The sequence below is a fragment of the Peromyscus leucopus genome, chromosome 2 (assembly GCF_004664715.2).
Source record: "Peromyscus leucopus breed LL Stock chromosome 2, UCI_PerLeu_2.1, whole genome shotgun sequence".
Classification (NCBI taxonomy): domain Eukaryota; kingdom Metazoa; phylum Chordata; class Mammalia; order Rodentia; family Cricetidae; genus Peromyscus; species Peromyscus leucopus.
Window position 1 is genome coordinate 6,142,666 of NC_051064.1, and position 18,690 is coordinate 6,161,355.

General features: G+C 50.8%; 1 protein-coding gene across 3 annotated transcripts in view; it reads right to left on the reverse strand.

Annotated features, from left to right (window-relative positions):
• Positions 1-18,690, reverse strand: part of Pag1 (phosphoprotein membrane anchor with glycosphingolipid microdomains 1) — a 143,062-nt gene that overhangs the window by 9,882 nt on the left and 114,490 nt on the right. For 2 of the 3 annotated variants that reach the window (XM_028887561.2, XM_037202350.1), the window contains 3 exons: positions 6,070-6,337; positions 4,660-4,711; positions 1,962-2,058 (listed from right to left, as the gene is read on the reverse strand). In XM_028887561.2, the coding sequence (XP_028743394.1) occupies positions 1,962-2,058; positions 4,660-4,711; positions 6,070-6,200 (280 nt within the window). In that variant the 5' untranslated portion in view covers positions 6,201-6,337. The remainder of the gene's footprint in view (positions 1-1,961; positions 2,059-4,659; positions 4,712-6,069; positions 6,338-18,690) is intronic. The other variant, XM_028887560.2, reaches the window with a different exon arrangement.

Here is an 18,690-nt window from a genome sequence, read left to right on the forward strand (position 1 = left end):
GACTAGGCGCTCTTCCCATGCCCACCCCACTCCACAGGCCACGTTCATTCAGCAGACATAACAGAGCTGAGCAGCAGTGACGGGCCAGTATCACAAAGGGCCCGGACACACCAGGCCTCCTTTCCACCGCACCTCGGCCTGCATCCTTGCCTCACGTAGGAAGTCCAACCAGGGCGTCCTTGGACAGCCTCTAAAACGGTAACCCTGATGCCTGGCAGTCCTTATCACGTGACTTTTGAGTGTTGGCTAGATGCCAGGGACTGTTCAGTCAGGTAGAGACCCACAGGTGAGCGGGAACAGAATTCTTCTCTCAGGATGCTCACATCAAAACAATAAGTTCTTACCCAGGTGGACCTCACCGTAGGGAAATTAGCGACAGTGTACCGGCTGGGAGGGGCTCCTGAGGCCCTGCATCCAAACCACACAACACAAAACCCAACAACAGCAAACCAAGAAAATCGAACAGGAAAGGGGGGCATGTGGGAAGAGGAAGGGGGTCAGCAGGAGTGTGTGAGGGCAAAGAGGGTGGACGTGATCAACGTACATTATATCCATGGATGGAGATGTAAAATATCAAACTGTTAGGAAGAAGAAGAAAAGAGAGAAACGTGCGGGATAATAACGTGTCCTTAATCTTCTGGATTCAACAGTGCCAGAGTTCCAGCCCCTTCTAATCCTGCAGGAGGGCTCCCGCTGTGGCTCTAGTTACCTGGTCTCAGAACACACAGGGGCACAGGCACCTGCAGACTTGGGTGCCGTGACTGAGAACCCTGAGTCTCCATCATAAAGGGGGAAGAAGATGCCTTGCCTCGGGTGAATGCCCAGTGCTAAGGAAGGAAGCGATTGTTGCTGCTCCACTGTCAGGCAGTGTACAGAGTGTCAGAGGGATGGGTGGTACCCCGAGTGCTGAGTGCCTGCCCTACAATCATGCTACCCGGTTCAAGTTACAGATCCCCAAGCTCTGTGATAATTAAACCTTGGCCATGTTATTAATGGCTGTGTAACAAAGATTTGGCTTCCCAAAGATGCCCACATCCCAGTCTATGGAAACTTCATGCTGTATCACACAGCAACTGCGTGTGTGTGTGTGTGTGTGTGTGTGTGTGTGTGTGTGTGTGTGTGATCAGCTGACCTTGAGATGGGTAGAGAAACCTGGGTTACCCAGACGAGCCCAAGAGACCCACCGTGGTCTAAAGAGTGGGAGAGGAAGGTCAGTGGGAGACTCAAAGGTTCAGTGAGAAGCCACAGATGAAGGACACAGGAGGCTGCAGAAGGCAAGAAGTCTCCCCATCAGCCCCCAGCGGGAAGTGTAGGCAGGCCTGCAGACACCTGGACCTTACATCTGCTCGTCCTTGTGACCTTGACAGTTAACGAGTTTGCTGCACTCCAGGTCTGTGGTCAGTGGATGCAGCCGCCGTGGGCTGGCGTCCTCTCACTTTTAAACTGGGGGCTCAGTGCCTCCTGTCAGTGGGGGAGTAACGAGAGCAGCGAGGCGTAGCAAGCTCTCAAGGCCAGAGTAAACGACACTACACACTTCTAACAGGGCTCCTGGCACCCAGCTGCCAACAACCAGACATCACATGTCATTATGCAAATGTGACTTCTGGCTAAAACTAGCAATCATAATGACTGGGCTAGGATAGACTCCTCAGTCTCTGAGCTACCTGTTTTCCGTACTTAAAAGAAAAATCTCTATTTTGCATGTCTGGGAGTTCTGCCTGCATGCATGTCTGTGCATCACTTGCATGTCTGGTGTCTGGGGAGGCCAGAGGAGGGAGGGCATTGGATCCCTGGGAACTGCAGTACTGGACGGTGGTGAGCTGCCATGTGGGTGCTGGGAATCAAACTCAAGTCCTCTGGAAGAGCAGCAGGGCTCTTAACCACTGAGTCATCATTTCAGTCCTGTGAGCAACCTTATTTGAAAGCGAGTACTTTCACGGGGGTATCTCTGCAGAGCTTACCGTCGCCATTGGTGAGCACCCCGTTCTGTTCACTGCTAGCCAGAGCATCTGTTGTCAGGCTGGTCGCTGAATGGCTGAACATCTCCTTGTCCGAAGGCTGAAAAATCCAAATACATCTTTTGGTAAGAATCTGCTGGGCACCAGAGGAGGACACTCTTAAAATCAAAGCAGCCAAAAGCAAACCCCAGAATCCGTGAATTAAATTAGGTGAGTCCCGTAGACACCTGAGCCACAATCAGGTGTCAAGTGGGGACCATCCTCACCAACGGAGAACAGCTAGGCTTATTTCCCAAGATGCGGTTCTGGACTCTCAGGGGCCCTGGGGCTCTTCCAGGGCTCCAGGCAGCGCATCTCACATGGTGGTTTGAAGTGGGCTCCAGGTACACTGTGTTTCCTTAGCTCGAGGCAAAAGGAGACCACAGATTCTTGTGTGGGTCCGAACAGACCCCAGCAGGGACCAATGCCATCCTTGAAACACAGGTGTTGCCAAGCAAACAGCGAAAGCATCCCTGCTGTCTCCAGCTAGGAAGAGACTTACGTCGGGTCAGCACAGTATTTAATGGCAGACGTTTCTGAGTCTCTAGTTCAGAGCTAGTCTCTGACTTCAGGCTTCACTAAAATGATCATCTCCTGAAAAACTGCTTTGCGAATCTTTCCTATTCTCAAACACACACAGGCACTTGGAAGGAAGAGTGGACCGACAGTTTGTCCCTCTGGAGTGATGGTGGCCTGCAGACACTGCGTGGAACAACGTGACAGGTGGCGCTGTCACAAGGGGCATGCAGAACCAAGCTGCTCCTGGCTGCATCTCTTCCAGGACTCAACTGGTCCCAGAGAGCACCCCAAACGGGCGTACGATGGACCCCACCCTTTTCATGTTCACGGCTTCTGCTGCCCAAGACACAACCCAGCCTCCAGGATAGATCACAAAGGAAATTCTCACGTATCCTGCACAGAAGTCTTGGGTAGTTGGCCTCACCAACTTCCTGGTTCTGAGGGGAAATCAAATAACGACAAGGGGCAGAAAATGGCCCTTGACTGTGCAGAGACGCCCAAGTGTCCAGGAAGCCTGCTCTTCCGGGCCAATGCCGCTCACATCTGCTGCTCTATGTTCCAGATGCGCATACTATGAAAACAGTGCCCTCAGGGGACAGGACGGGCGATCAGTGGAAGGCGTCCTGTATAGCCAACCTATCATGGCCAAACTCCCACAAGCCGTGTTTGGACCGCTGTTCCCCACCTTAGCGTCTGTGAGAACCAAACCTGCAAACTGAAAGATTTAGGAAACGTGGGAGCTGGGTGGGCAAGGGCGTGTGTGCAGGCCTCGCCATCAGTATGAGCGCGCATCCCTGTGAGTGCGCACTGTGGCAGGCGGTCATGTCGTGAAGGTGTGTGGAGGAAGAGGATGAAGAGGCAGCTTTCTTTTCTGCTCACCTGCTGACCTCAGGCGGGACAGCAGGGACAGATCCAGAATGGTGGCATTCACACTGACCTGTGTCAGAGTGACCTGGAGGCTGGGTCCCACCCCCGGAACCCTGGCCTCCTACCAGCTCCCAGGTGGTGCTCTTCCTAGTGGTCCAGGAGGAGCCAGGAAGGGAATCCTGGCAGCTTCCTGCCTGCTTGGGCCATGGGCACCTGGGAAGTGGGAGATCGGGCAGCCTGGTGCCTCCTGCACCAGCGCTGGACACACACGCTGAGTGCGAGTAACCTGGATCCCGCAGACTTGGATGCATTCACGCTTCCTTCTTGCTCTGAGCGAAAGTGACTTCTCTCCCAGCCCTGCCCTGGGGCTCAGAGGGACTCTTAACACAGCCCCGTGGATACAGCTGCGGAGACTGCGCCGCTTCCTAAGGGCACAGCTGAGTCAAAGGACAGACAGACTGACACCCTCAGGCTGGTTCTCGCCCAGGTGGGTGGATCCTTGAGACTATTGGGCCCACTCAGAGCCCCTCAAATGCTGAGGATCAGAGTCGGCGGCAAGGCCAGCCTCTGCTGTGGGCCCCAGGCCCTGGTGAACGGTTGGTTGTATTTCCACCGAAATGTAGGTCAGAATCTTATTCCCCAGGGCCCAGACTAGAACTTTTTCTGGAAACAGGGCCACTTCAGATGACACCAGTTGAGGCCGAGGCTACATTAGCTGAGGTTAGGTAGGGTGGGTTCCGGCCTCTATGTTTGGTGTCTTTATGGAAGCAGGGGACTTGGCCCTAAGGACAGACACTCAGAGCGGGAAAGGTGACCTGAGGGCCATGGGAGAAGGTGGCGGGAAGGTGGAGACAAGGACTGGGTGTGAACTGAGGAACTGAGCTTGGGAACAGATCCAACTCAGGAAGGACCTAGTGTGATAACACCATGGATACCCGACTCTGCTCTCCAGAGTGGAGAGACAATAAATCTTATGAGTCACCCAGCTTGTTCTTGTGACAGCCCTTTCGGACCAGGGGGGACACGAAGACATCCCTGCAGCAGGCTGGAGCCCTGTATGATCCTCCAGGCAGTCCGGCGACTGCCTTTGCTTCAGAAGCCGCTGTGAGCACCGGCGAAGCGCACCCTCCCCGCCCCCAGCCACACAGGCAGACTGGAGACAGCCACAGCTCATGTCTCTCTGCTTCCGCATGCCAGCTTCACGGGGGTCAAAAGCCAGCAGCGACACGCCTGGGCAGGTGTCCCTGGACAGACAGACAGACACACCGAGGCTTACCACATTCATCAGGTTCTCGTGGTCCCCACTGGGCTGCTTTGGCTTCTTCTCTCTGCAGTGGAAAAGAAGACGTCGTTCTGATGTCAAGCGTGTCCCTTAAAGTGAGGCGGACACCATGCTTCTCTAGGCTAATGTTTATCTGGTTTTATGAACGAGGTTTATTTTGCTAAGAGAGGGAAAGAGTCACAACTGACAGTCAAGTCCCCTCCCCGCACAGTCCCCTCCCAGTGAGCCGAGGATCGAGTTCACGATGGGAGGACAGAGGCAGGCTGCAAGCAGGGTCTGGCTGTGCCTAGAGTGCTCAGATGACAGACAGCGCTTTTTATCCCTAGCAAATCCTAACAATGATCTCATCTTCCGGAAGAGTCTGTGGAGTCACATGCTGAGAAAGCACATGAGAGAAAGTACAGGAGATATGACATTGGCATGTCAGGAAGGTGACATGCTCTCAGGGTGAGTCATATGTACCTCTAGTCTATGGAAAAGTCCCGTGAGTAAAAATAGAACGTGCTTTACACAGAACAGTCTCTAAGAAAGCTGTCAGTAGTAAAGATGACATTTCTACCTATGGTGAGGAGAGGGGGACACCTAGCGGGCAAGTGAGTCATTGCAAGAGCAGAATCTTCAAGCTCGTGGGAGCTAGAACTAGGGTCTCCCATGTTCTCATCTTCTTGGAGGTCAGGCTTGTCCCAGCCCTGAAGACCTGGTGCCATGCTTAGCAGGGATTAGGAGAGGCTGCATGAAGTCTAGATTTTCCCTTCTTGACAGATTTTAGGGTGGGGTCCATATCAGACTTCTAAATATCATCCCGTTTCTTCTCAGACTGAGAGAACCGAGCAGGGAGCTGGCTAAGCTGGTCCCGATGGGCTCTGGCAATACCAGAAGCCTGCCCACTTTGTACCTTCCCTGACTGTTCTTGCTTGCAAAGAACGCCACTTCTCCCTGAGCAAAGGGAGACAAGCGTAATGCTTAAAATGAAGAAAAAAATGTTTCCACATTCAGTGAGTCTCTCTTGTAGGAAAACAAATCTGTCTCTTCATAAAGGGCAGTTCACCACACATATTTTTAAAAATACATGAGCTCTCCCAAGCCACGTAATAGCGAGCACCCTCAGTAACTCCAACTGTGGAAAAAAGATGTAGAGCCTCCCACTCAGATTTCAAAATGCCCACAGCTAGGAAAAGACAACACACAAAAAGGATGCGTTCAAGGAACAGCAAGAACTCCCTCTGAGACCTTTGAAACACTACGAGGGGCTCTTCGCTTTGCTCTCTAGGAAAATTAGTAAGGCTTTCCAGTCGACTGATGAAGAATGTCCTGGAACACGGGCCAGGGGGGCTCTTTCATACACAGGCTCCTCTGGGCCCAGGGGATAGGTTCAGGTACAAGAAGAGGCATGTTTGTCCTCACCTGTCACAGCTTGAGCACAGAAAGATGAGGACGGTGATGAGGAAGAACAGGGCCACAGCAGCCAGACTTCCCCACAGGACCATCTGCATCTGCATGTGCCCGCTGCTCAGTGTGCTTCCTGCAGGGCCCATGGCGGGAGCCGGGGTGGCCAGCAGCAGGCTGGAGGCAGCTCTTCACAGGTGCTCACATGGGTCTAGAGGCCTCGTCCTCCTGCAGAGAGAACCACACGTTTGCTGTCGCTTCGCTGGAGAGGCTGAGCATTCCTGAGCTGAAAATTCAAAACCGGAGAGAAACCTGAATCTAAACTTTGAGTGCTGCCACACTGCCACCCCACAAACTGCTGTCCATGGTGCCCGATGCATGTGCACTGGCCCTGTAAAATGACCTTCAGTTTGTGTATGAAATGAGTAGGAAATACACAGGAAGTCACCATCAGGCTTGTGTCTTTTCTCCAGACCAGCTAGCTTTCTTTCTAAATCTGAAAAACCTCCAGCACTTCTGTTGACGATCACTTCAAGTAAGAAACGCACAGCCTCCTGTCATAAGCAAGATCTCAGAACTGCCAGGGTGTGCAGGAGGTAGGCATGCCTGGGGACCCGACACCGACCCAGTCTGTGGTCCGATGTGTGTGTTCCTCGTGTGAGAATCAGATTGGGAATGACCAGTGCCTAGCGGAGCATTCGGAGCAATGGGTACTGTATCATCTTGATATATTTGGAGGATGGACTTATTTCGAGGGAGGTTCTTCAGGTCTTCAATAAAGATTTCAAGCACCCCAAAGCAAGAAAACATGTTTATTTGGACTTAATATGTCTTTATCTAGGGCAGTATAAAATGTTTGGTGCACATGTACATACATACACGTCTTTAAATATTTTAATAATTTTTATTGATCTAGGTGTGTGTGTGTGTGTGTGTGTGTGTGTGTGTGCGTGCCCCATGGGACAAATGTGGAGGCCACAAGACAATGTGCAAGAGTCCTTCCTCTCCTTCTCCTCCGTAGGTCCTAGGGACAGAACCTAGGTTGTGAGGCTCAGTGGTAAGCGCTTTACCTCTGGGCCATCCTGCTGGTCCCTAGACACACAGTTTGCAAAAATGCTGTTTTCCTCCCATGTCCCACTGCCACTGTCTGTCTCCCTGTCCCCCTGTCCCACCGTCTGTCTCCCTGTCCCACCGTCTGTCCTCCTGTCCCCCTCTCCTGCTGTCTGTCCCCCCGTCCCACTGTCTGTCCTCCTGTCCCACTGTCTGTCCCCCTGTCCCACTGTCTGTCCCCCTGTCCCACTGTCTGTCCCCCTGTCCCACCGTCTATCTCCCTAGCTCCTCAAGCCATCTTTTTTTTTGTTTTTGTTTTTGTTTTTGTTTTTTTGGAGACAGGGTTTCTCTGTGTAGCTTTGGGCCTGTCCTGGAACTCGCTCTGTGGCCCAGGCTGGCCTCAAACTCACAGAGATCCGCCTGCCTCTGCCTCCTGAGTGCTGGGACTAAAGGCGTGCGCCACCACCTCCCAGCGTCAAGCCCATTTTGGTCGTAGATAGCTTATGGTCAGTGTGGCCCGTCTTCACATCTGCAGACAGCTGTTCACTGAGGGTGTGACTTTGTGACTTTACTTTCTAGGAGGAGTCTTCACTGAGCTGCTGCTAGGTACCCAGTCATTCATTTTCAAAGGGAAGGCTGGAAGCTCGTGCCGAGGACACCCCCTCAGTAGAAGATGGATTCGTGAAGAACTACAAAGTAGGCCTAAGACCTGCACTCAGCAGGTCCCAGGAACACCACCAGATGCTTGGCATGCCTTGCTGCCACCACCACTCAGCGGGAGGCGCTGTTCATCCCCATTACAGAGCGGGTTGGACTCATGCAGGTAAAGAACCTGGTCCAAGTGCTCCGGAACCATGAATCCGGCTGCCTGGACTCCACACGGCTGTGCTCCTGACCACTGAGGAAACCCTAGCTCACTTGGACCAGCCCCCTGTTCCCACTGTAATGCTTCTGAGGATGTCCAGGTACTGGTGTTAAATATTCCGTATTAGAAGCACATTGAAAATGGAGGAGCACACCAGGCCAATACTATCCATGGTAAAAGAGATCTTATTTACACAACACCCATTTGGTTAGTTCCAGAACATTCTAATAAAAAGGAACAGCCTGGAATTTACTCTCAAGTAAGCAGTACAGTAAGACAACCTAACTTCTGTGTTAGGATGACGAGTCATAAGCCATGTCTTCCTTGCGGAAGACCACTAATGTTTACGTTTCACTTGTCTTAGTGACAGCATTGTAGGGTGGCCATCCCTGAGGCTGCACATGCTGGCACCTCTAGGGTGTCTTAGTGACAGACCAGAGTGTAACAAAAGGGGCAAAGTCCAAGCCATTTCAACCAACACAGATTTCTCTATGACATGTTTATCTCAGTCTTCAAGGATGAAGAACAATCTGTAGCTGAAGCCCAGTGCAGCCGAGAAAATCCTGTTTCTCTGTCTGTGAGTCCACATGAATATGCTTTGAATGCTCTATAAATGCGTACATTAGAACTTGGGTAATACAGAATTTGTCTCTGATTATACATTATGCCTGTAAACAGGCCAGGCTCAAAGTAATACACAGACAAATTGCTTCTACATGAATAAAATAACCACTACATTTCAGGATGCAAAAAATAATTCTCTTTAAACTGTGTCTACAAACTGCCATGGCAATAGGTTTCTAAAATACACACGAAAGAAGCATTTAAATTGTGGTGACCTATAAAATAACTTTTATGTGTAGGTGTAAACCATGAAATAGTTTAGGAAGCACAGACAAAGGACTTTCATTCACACTCTGGATTAATCAATGCTATTTATAAAGGACAAAATTCCTAGAAGAGAGCTGACTGTGTGCATTGCCCAAAGGCAGAGTGGTGGACCAGAAGCCCACAGGGGCTCTCCAGTATTCCTCTCCATTCCAGTGCCTCTCTCCATTCCTGAACGCGTCTCCCCTTCCTCTCTTGTTCCCTTAACAGGAGGGGCTGATTGGATACAGGGAAATACGTGGGGTATCGTCCTAGCAGGACAGCCCAGGGAGGGAGATGAAAGGGAGTCATTACAAGTTACTGAATAAAAGATGGAATTCACAGAAAATGTGTCAAAACTCCTGGCTTACCCCCTTCAATTAGAACTTCATGAGAAGGCACAGAAAGAAATTCTCCCCAGTTCTCATCTGCACAAAAATCTCACCATGAAAAGAATGCTTGTCTGGTACCACTTTCCCAGTGAGCCAGGGTAAAATCTCAGAGTCTCAACTGTTGGACAGCTTCCAAGGCAGTGGCTCCTGGTGCCACTCTACTGGAAGGCTGAGGCTCCAGCAGGGGTCTGGGCAGAGCCCTGAGAGACAAGGTAGCAGCAGTGGTCCTCTACAAAGTCCCTGGAGGGGCTTGGCATCAAGGGTGTGCACATGGTGCCTGGGCAGGCGGGTACCTCCACACCTCTGACCTCCGGAGTGAGAGTATTCCTAGTTTAGAGATCTTATACTCTCTCTTTTGTCTCCATCTCCTTCCGGATCTGCCCCCATAGTTCTGCCCCCCATGCCTTCCCTGGATACTACACCTTGAACTCCCATAGGCTCCTCTACAATTGAACCATAAATGTCTCCTGCTGTCTCGCTGCCAACGTGCGTAGATGCACTGTCTCCTCTTTTATGTGGAGGTGAAAGTCCCTTTTCTTGTGTGAATGCACTGTCCCGTCGTGTGTTACATCTCTTGAAAAGATTCATCAGGAATAGCTGATTTTGGAGGCTGGGTGTGGTGGTGTGCTTTAATCTCAGCACCCAGGAGACAGAGGCAGGTGGATGGATCTCTGAGAGTTCGAGGTCAGCCTGGTCTAACATAGTGAATTCCAGGACAGCCAGGGCTATGTAGAGAGATCTTGTCTTAAAAACAAACCAAAACCAAAACCAAAAAAGAATAGCTGACTTTAGAGTGCACATGTAAATATTTTTAAACATTATTTGATACAGGGCAAAGGAGTCCTATCTCCCTTTACTGCACCTTAACTGATACTATGACACATGTGTACCTTACAGTTGGAAAAGCAGTGGACAACTGTGCATAGCTCTTTTGTGTTGTGGTATACCTCATTATTGGATACACAGATATCAATCAAGTTGCAGACAGCCGTGTAATAAAAATACACTGCATTACTGGACAGGGCCGTGGGGTTTCCTGCATCCCCCAGACCTATGTCAATTCTGTGGGGACTGTGGGCACTCACCTCCTTGACTGAGGAAGGTCAGTACTTCAGCTTATAAAACTTCTGCTGGGAATTCATTCAGAAGTGGGTCTATTTAGTTTTTTTTTAATGTACGTTTTGTTGGTCTTGGACTGGCGCCGTAGCCAAGGGTGGCCTTGAACTTCTGTTTCTACCTCCCCTGCCTCCAGAGCGCTGGGATTACATGTGTGCATCAGCATACCTAGCTTGCTTATTTTGCGCTGAAAACTTCACTATCTATTATCATCCTGTCAAACACAGATTCTACGATTTCAATTGTTAGTAAAACCTTTAAAACAGATGCCATTTTATGCCACAAGGTGGCAGCATAGGTCTAGTTTCGGCTCCAAGGAGCAGGCTGGAGCCTCACAGAGGCGCTGAATAATTCTGGTGTTTGTCTACTTGGCATTTTAATTGTCTTCATTAGCTTGGATTATCAGCCACCCAAATCAATTCCAAGGGAAAAAAAGTAAATACCAGACACAATTAATGAAAAGGTACAGAGCATATGGCAGCTGTTTACTTCTCTAGCCAAACACACTTAACAGGTAGGTGCTCTGATCACACACAGCCAGTCACATAATAACCCTCTGCAGGGCCGGGATGGCCCGCGCCAACGCCACTGCATTAGATTATCTAGGCCGACACTTGCAGCTCCTTTGAAGCAGGTTTGGGTCAGTAATGACAGTAACTACTGTTTCACAGCTGTCCTGTGGGCCTGTAATTAAGGATGAGAGAAACCATCTCTGCTGATGATCCTTCTAGGGACGGAGGAGGGCAGAGTCACAAGCCCCATGGGAACGGCGCCTGCCTGGTCATTACCAGGTATGTGAACCATGGGGGAAAGGACACAGTGTGGGCAACAAATGAACCAGACAAGTTAACAACCACGAGGAGCCACTCTCTCAGGCGGATCCCAGTCCTGCATGCAGTGGTGGGTGCGGGGGCCCAGGGTAAATGAATCCCAGGACAGACTTCTCATGTCCTCTGTCCTAACGTCACGGTTGTCACTGTGATAAAATATCATCGTGACGACAACCACTCCCAGCACCCACCACCGAGAGCACCCCAGGGGAGGAGGGGCTTGTTTGGCTCGCCAGTCCAGGGTATAGGCCATCACCAAAGGGAAGTCACAGTGCCAACTTGACGCATTTAGTTGTGCCCTATTCGGTCAAGGGCAGAGAGAAATACATGCATGTAATCCTGCTTGCTTGCTTTTCCTCTTACACAGTTCAGGCCCCCTTACTAGAGAATGGTGCTGCCCACAGTGGTCTTCAATTAACAATCAAAACAATCCCCCACAGGCAAACTTGATCTAGACAATTGAGACTGTCTTCCCAGGCTATTCTAGGTTGTATTATGTGGACAGTTAGAAATGAACCACCATATCCCCTGAGAGAGTTTTAGCTCAAGTGTTTACATTTGGTTGGCTGTCTTTTCAGGCTGCAGGGACTCTGGCAGACACAGGCAAGCCTGCTAAGCAACAGCATGGAGCAGGTCTGTGGCGTATGCCTGAATCATGGAAACAAGTGTTCTGTTCCTCCGCGGTGTGCTGTGAAGGTTCTGGTCTTGGTGTGTGCATAGATGGCTATCTAGATGTTACCAAGATTGGAGCATGGAAAGAAGATACCCAAAGGTCAGAAGGTGGGAAGAGACTCTGGGCCAAGATTCTTTCTGGTATTGTTTCCTGTGATGTCACCACAGAGCAGTGTCTTGATATTTCTTGAGAAACGCGTTTCCCCGAAAGTCTCACCTCCACCAGCACAAAGGGCCAGTTACTCTATCCTATGAGAGGGGTAAGTTAAACCTCCTTATGCCATCTGTCAGCAGGGCTTGGCTACTTCTCTCGGCCTGGGATTCTGACCTGGCCTGGACACAGGGGAGCAGACCCTGCTGGGGAGCACCTGAGCACGCCTGCCATTTGTTTATTGGAACCCAGCTGCTTTGTTCACGTACCCATAAACGGTGAAGAGGCACGGTGGGGTTTCATGGGCAGGGGAGTGACTCCTGGGACTGCCTTTTCTCATTATGATCTGATGTGGATTTGGGGGAGGAGAGAAGGAAAAGGGGAGCGAGAAGGGTTTGGTATTTCTAGCAGCCTGTGCTGTCTGCCTCCAGACGGAGCTCCGAGATCCACTTGCCTGCATCTGGGTCAAGGTGACCCAGCCTGGGCTGAGCAGGAGGGCAGCAGGTGAAGAGGCGTTGTTGTCCTGCCTCTGGACCATGTGGGACACATCAGCAAGCCCGCAGCTGGGGCCTTCCAAGGCCTTTCTTTATGCTGTCTGCTTGCTTACTTGACCTAGCGGAAAACGCATTCACCTCACTTTCCTTTGAAATCTCAGCATCTCCACGGGCTGAAAAATCGGTTCTGGACAGGAAGTTTTCCTGCTAGCTGCTTCTGTGGGAAGATGAGCACGGAGATTCTCAAAATGCAAGTGTGGTTTATGTGTAGGCGAGAGAAGCAGGGAGAGAGAGGTGAGCGCGTGGAACAGCTGAAGCAGCCCAGTGTGTCCTGGGGCCAGAGCCTCCCTCGGGAGTGAGCACAGCGGATCATTCTGGGGATGCTGTTGCTCTACACACAATGCGACCACCTGAGCAGGGCTCTGGGTGCTGGCAACCCCACTGTCGTCAGGCTGAGGGTCCCCACATCCACTCTCACAGAGGACCATTTTGCATCTCCCCTCCCCTGGAGGGAGCTGGATGCTGCTACCCTTTTCAGAGGAAAGAGGGTTCTACACATCTGCAGCCTCTGCTGGGATTTAATCTGATGACATCCTGTCTGCCGGTGCTCAGCTTCTGGGTCATTCTTCCCAACAGGTTCCCTATGCTCACAGCCCTCTCTCCACGCTCAGTTAAGGCCTCGCTCATAGAAGAAGTTTTCCTGTCTACCACTACTCAAATTAAAATGGCAAAGCACTCCAGTGTCCCTTCCGTGGACCTCTCTGGGTGTCAGCTGTTGCCTCAGTGTGTGGCACACAGTGGGCGTTTAGAATCCATCTTCAGAAGGAGGAGTTCTGAGGCGGCAGAGCCTTCTGAGCAGGCTGGGACAACAGAAGCCTTTTGGCAAGAAGTTGCCTTTCTGTTTTCAGGCTGGCTTTCTGTGGGGGCACAGCGTCATAGAGTGATGCAGGACACAGCCAGCTGACCTCCACAGTGCTCCTTGGTACACAGCCCCGGGTGCCTTCCTTTACCACGGCTCCCCAGGACGAGGAGGTGGCCACACCGGCCATACCTCCCAGTCTTGAAATAGAGCCCATCAGAACTCTAAATGAGTCTATACTGCATACCAGCCTCTTTCCCTATGATTAAAACTATTCATATTTAACAATGTGTCTATATGTGGGTTTGTGTCATAGAGGCCAGGGGTGTCAGACACCCTCGAATGGAATCACAGGAATTGTGGGCTACCTGATGTGGGTACTAGGAACCATACTCAGGCCCCCCTGGAAGAGTGCTGTGTACTCTTCGCCGCTGAACCATCTTTCCAGCTCATGTATATGATGGTTGATTTAGTCCCGTGGGCCTCTGCTATGAGTGTCACTGAGTCTGTTTTTTCACCAGGAACTGACGCTCCTGTTAACCCATTGTCCGTGAAAGGGCTCCCTACCCTCTCCAGCACTAGGTGCTCAGAGGCCCGCCAGAGGGGGTTCTCCCTGTGCTCTCATCCCTCCCAGGGACGATGGCCGGCAGTGAGGACAAGGGAGCTCTACCCATCCTCCCTCGCGCTTCGGTTCCCCATCATGACTAGTTTGGGCAGCGCTCAGTCTCATGGTGCATTAATCACCGGCTGTCTTTCCGCGGCAGCCAGAGCCCTTCGCAGGCCTTGGGCAGCAGCTGGGCTGTGATGGATGTGCTGCTCACAGGATGCTTCCTGGGCCCAGGTCTATTTACCGTCACACTCAGCTAAGCATTGCTTCCAGACCTCTTTATTTGGCTTCTCAGGCTCACTGACCGAGTCCTTGTTTTCATAATAGTACAAGACAACACAAGCAGATTTCAGCTGCTTCTTTTTTAAAAAATGAACTCTTGGACATAAATACCTCCCAGTCAAATCCCCCTCTTGCAGCTCACTGTATTTAAAAGCTCAGCTCTGTGGCTACGGAGATGACTTAGTCAGTAAAGTACAAGCTCGAGGACCCGAGTTCGGATCCCTGGCATTGACATAAACGCCGGGCTTGGTGGCACACGGCTATAATCTCAGTGCTGCGGGATAGGAGTCAGAGGCTCCTTGGAGCTCACTAGTCGGCTGGTGTGGCATAAGAGTGAGCTCCAACTTCAGTGAGTGTAAGGTGGAATGTAAGCAAGACACCTGGCATTGGCCCAGACCTCCACATCTACAAGTGCATTTGCTTTTGCACACGCACACGCACACACACGGCTCAGATGCACTTGGACAGGTTAAATTATGAGTTTATCTTTCTCTTACATCCCCTAACAGCACTGTACGTCCAAACATGCTTATTATGTGGAAGTCACCCTCAGGACTGGAGAAGTAAAACTTAAGGCAGACGATGGCTTAAGTAATAGAACAGAAACAATAGCAGAGGTACTCTGCTCATAATACCCCTCCCTGTGCCACAGCAATCAATGGCCGTAACACTAGACAGACACGGACAGTGAAGGCACGCTGCTCAGGAGATGACTCCGTCACCTGCCGGCAGGGGAAGGGTCAAGCAATGGCTCATACAGCACAGTGGCTGAGACAGTGGTCCTGCACACTACCTTCCGGCCTGGCTCGCTTGCACAGGCCTGTAATCTTAGCTACTCACTGATGTCCTGGAAGTTCTAGTTCAGCCATTCTGGAGGGGCCAGAGGCTCTCCATTTTTAGCTGCTGTCTAGATGGTGACCTATGGCCTTCACCTCCACTCATGCCAGTAAGATATTTGAGTCCTGTCAGGAAGACATTTGTCATCCTTCCAACGAGAGCTAGAGGCTCCGTGGCTAGCTCCCTGGTGCTGAAACTTGGCCTTCACCGTCCTTGAAGTGTGTGCGGCCATAAGGTCTCAAGCACCTTCTTTCCCAGTGGTGCTTAAATACAAGGCAGTTCTGTCAGTCCAGCAGTCGACAGACAGACAGACAGACAGGCATGGTGGACACCCCATAACATGTGCAGCAGATTCTGTTCTATGCATTTCCACTAAGCTGCTGTGTGGCTTAAATCTAAATCGTCCCAGGCCTCCCTCAGTTTCCCCCTTTGAGAAATGTGGTCATTTAAGATTCCTTTCCAGCTTCTAGCTTCTATCATTTCGTGAAGGTGGCTGTGGTTCTCCAAGTGAGAACAAGGTAGGGCTGGGTGTATAGGCATACATGCTGCCCAGCCGTTCCTAAGAACAGTTTGAATGTACCAGGAAGCATGGGCCTAAGGTTCATGGGAAGTCTTATCAGTTAAATTGATGCCATGAGGGAAAAAAAAAATCACAGGCCGTCTTTGTAGGCAGCATGTAGTACCAGGAATCTACCCCACAGTCCTTCCAAAACATCAGCCATAATCTACGGTGTACACCGAGGCTGACTTCAAGCCCCTATCATTTCATGAACATTACATTTCATGATTCATTACAGGCACATGCTTGTAATTCTAGCCTAGGAGACCGAGGCAGGAAAATTGAGAATTATGATCAGCTTGGACTACGTAGTGAAACCCTGCCCCTCCCAAAACCACGAAACAAAGAAACAGAACATGTACTTAGCATATGCACATATTTCTGGCTGCGATTTCCAACAGCCTTTAACAAAAATGCCAGAACTGAGTAAAACCCCAGATATTCAGTGGTTCATACACAATTTTTCTTTCTTTCCTTCTTTCCTTCCTTCCTTCCTTCCTTCCTTCCTTCCTTCCTTCCTTCTTTCTTTCTTTCTTTCTTTCCTCCCTCTCCCTCTCCCTCTCCCTCTCCCTCTCCCTCTCCCTCTCCCTCTCCCTCTCTCTCTCCCTCTCTCTCTCCCTCTCCCTCTCCCCCCCCCTCTCTCTCTCTCTCAATGCAGGATTTCTTTGTGTAGCTTTGGAGCCTGTCCTGGAACTCGCTCTGTAGCCCAGGCTGGCCTCGAACTCACAGAGATCCACCTGGCTCTGCCTCCCGAGTGCTAGGATTAAAGGCCTGCACCACCACTGTCGACTGAGCTTGAAGCTCTTTAAAGGCAAATGCTTGCATTTTGGCAAACCCGATAGATTGCAGGTTTGAGAGGGCTCCATCTCAGCGTGTGGTAAGCCCGAGGGGATTCCAGAAGTTATGACATTCTAGAGACTGTCTCTGTTGGTGAGGAAGTACAGGGGCAGTTTCTTGGTTTGGCCCCACTGGTTTCTTGACTCATACCTCTGGACATTTCTAACTCTTCGCTATTCTCATTCTCTAAATACCCACTGTGTGCTAAACGGGACACATCCAATCACATCTTAAGCTGAGAAATAGGTCAACTTTGTAAGAGCAAAGTTTCTCAATCAAGGATGTTATTTTTGGCCACAAGTAAAAAAACAACTTAGCATTATATTTCAAGCATGTAGAATGAGAACAAAAGGCCGTGAGTCCTTTCCCTTCCACTGTGTTACATTTGAGACAGCACGCCGCCGCAATCCCTGCAGCTTGGCTCTGTGTAGCGTGGCTGCAAAGGCTCCATGGAATTCGTGCAGCTGCACTGCCTTGGACTGATGTGGTCTCAAGCTGAGAACTGTCCTCAATGTGTCGGGAGGATTCCAAAGGCAGTCTTCGCATGCTCGCAGGGTGGAAAGGCCCACCCCCCACGTGCACGCAGCCTCCCAGCGGCGTCAGCTGGCCTCTGAAGATGGGCCAGCTTTCAAGGACAGGAGATGCCAGCACAGACAGAAGAAAGCTGCTGGTTTTATAGTTAAGACCAAAGGTGAAGAATGCAAAGACTTAAGGGAGGTGGGACGAGCGCTGAAAACCTCACAGAAGCATGTATGACCGGTTGTCAATCAAGTCATCTGGTGTAGAAAAGAGAGGGAAGGAGGGCGAGAGGGCTGTGATTGAGGAAGACGAGACATGGAAGGACAGACTTGGAAGTGTGTGTGTGTGTGTGTGTGTGTGTGTGTGTGTATGTGCGTGTGACTGTGTGTATGCAATGTGCTCATGTATGTGTGTAAATACAAGTATGGAGGCCCAATGTGGACATCAGATGTCTTTCTTGGCTGATTTCCACCGTATCTTTTGAAACAGAGTGTCTCACTGAACCTGGAGCTCACTGATTTGGCTAGGCTGGCTGGCTAGGCAGCTCCAGGGATCCTGCTGTTTCTGCTTCCAGAGCACGGGGATTACAGACACACACTGCCACAGCTGGCTTCTTACCTGGGTGCTGGACACCCCAACCTAGGTTCTTATGCCTGTGAGGCACCACTTCACTGAACTAGGGGACTTCTTAGGGCAGTTTTTCCTGCTTTATCACCCTGTCTGTGGCTGGTCAGATGGGGAACACGATGAAGAAAGGCAGACATGCGTATGAAGGTGTGTGTCTACACACTTTAATACTTTGATTTCTCTCTCTTCTCTTGCCAGATGTGGAACAGAAGATCTGGGATCTAGGATGAGAGCCCCTGAAGGTGCCTTCCAGAATCACCTCCATCACCCTTTCCCAATCCTGCTTTGGAACACCTGAGGCCTTTGGGAAACCTGATGCCCAGAGCCAACCCTCATGTCTTCTGCCGAGGGCCTGCTCATACCAGGTCCAACCTGAGTGAACCTGGAACTCAGCAATAGGAAGCTGTCACATTTTTAGTTCATTGTTCCAGTTAAAAGCTGCTAAAGCCTTGGAGAGCTAAAAAAGTCTCTAGTTATAGAAAACTGCATGGAGGAAATGACAGGGTCTCAAACAGAGACAGGACAGTAGGGTGGAACAGCATGTCACTTCTGAACAGGGGAGTGTTGTGTCGGCCTATGACGATGCCTGCTGTGACTTGGCCTTGCCCAATAACCGCATGGGTCTGCAGCAGAGCATGTGATATTCACGTGCTCTAGTCACCCCACCCCCGACCCTGGCTCCCCCAAGCAAAGGTACGCTCCAGAATCTCTCTTTCCTTCACCTTTTCCAGTCCTGCTTCACAACCCCTGAAACATTTATGAAACCTGATGCCTAGACCTGACCCTCAGATCTTCTGGTATAGATTCAAAGTGGGATCCCACAGTCTATATTTTTACCCTGCATCCTAAGAGATTCCAAAATGAAAATCCTTCAAAGAACATAGGCCAGGGAGCATGTGAGTCTTACAGTGTTCATCCCATCTGCACCGAGCAGCTGAAGCGCCCACTGTCCCTGCTCCTGCCCATCACAGCTCCTCAGGCATCTTTGCCATGTCGTGGATCTGACATGCAGCTTCCCAGCCTCTTGTTAAGCTGACAGGATTGCTTGCACTCCAGGGGTTTTGGCAGGAGGTAG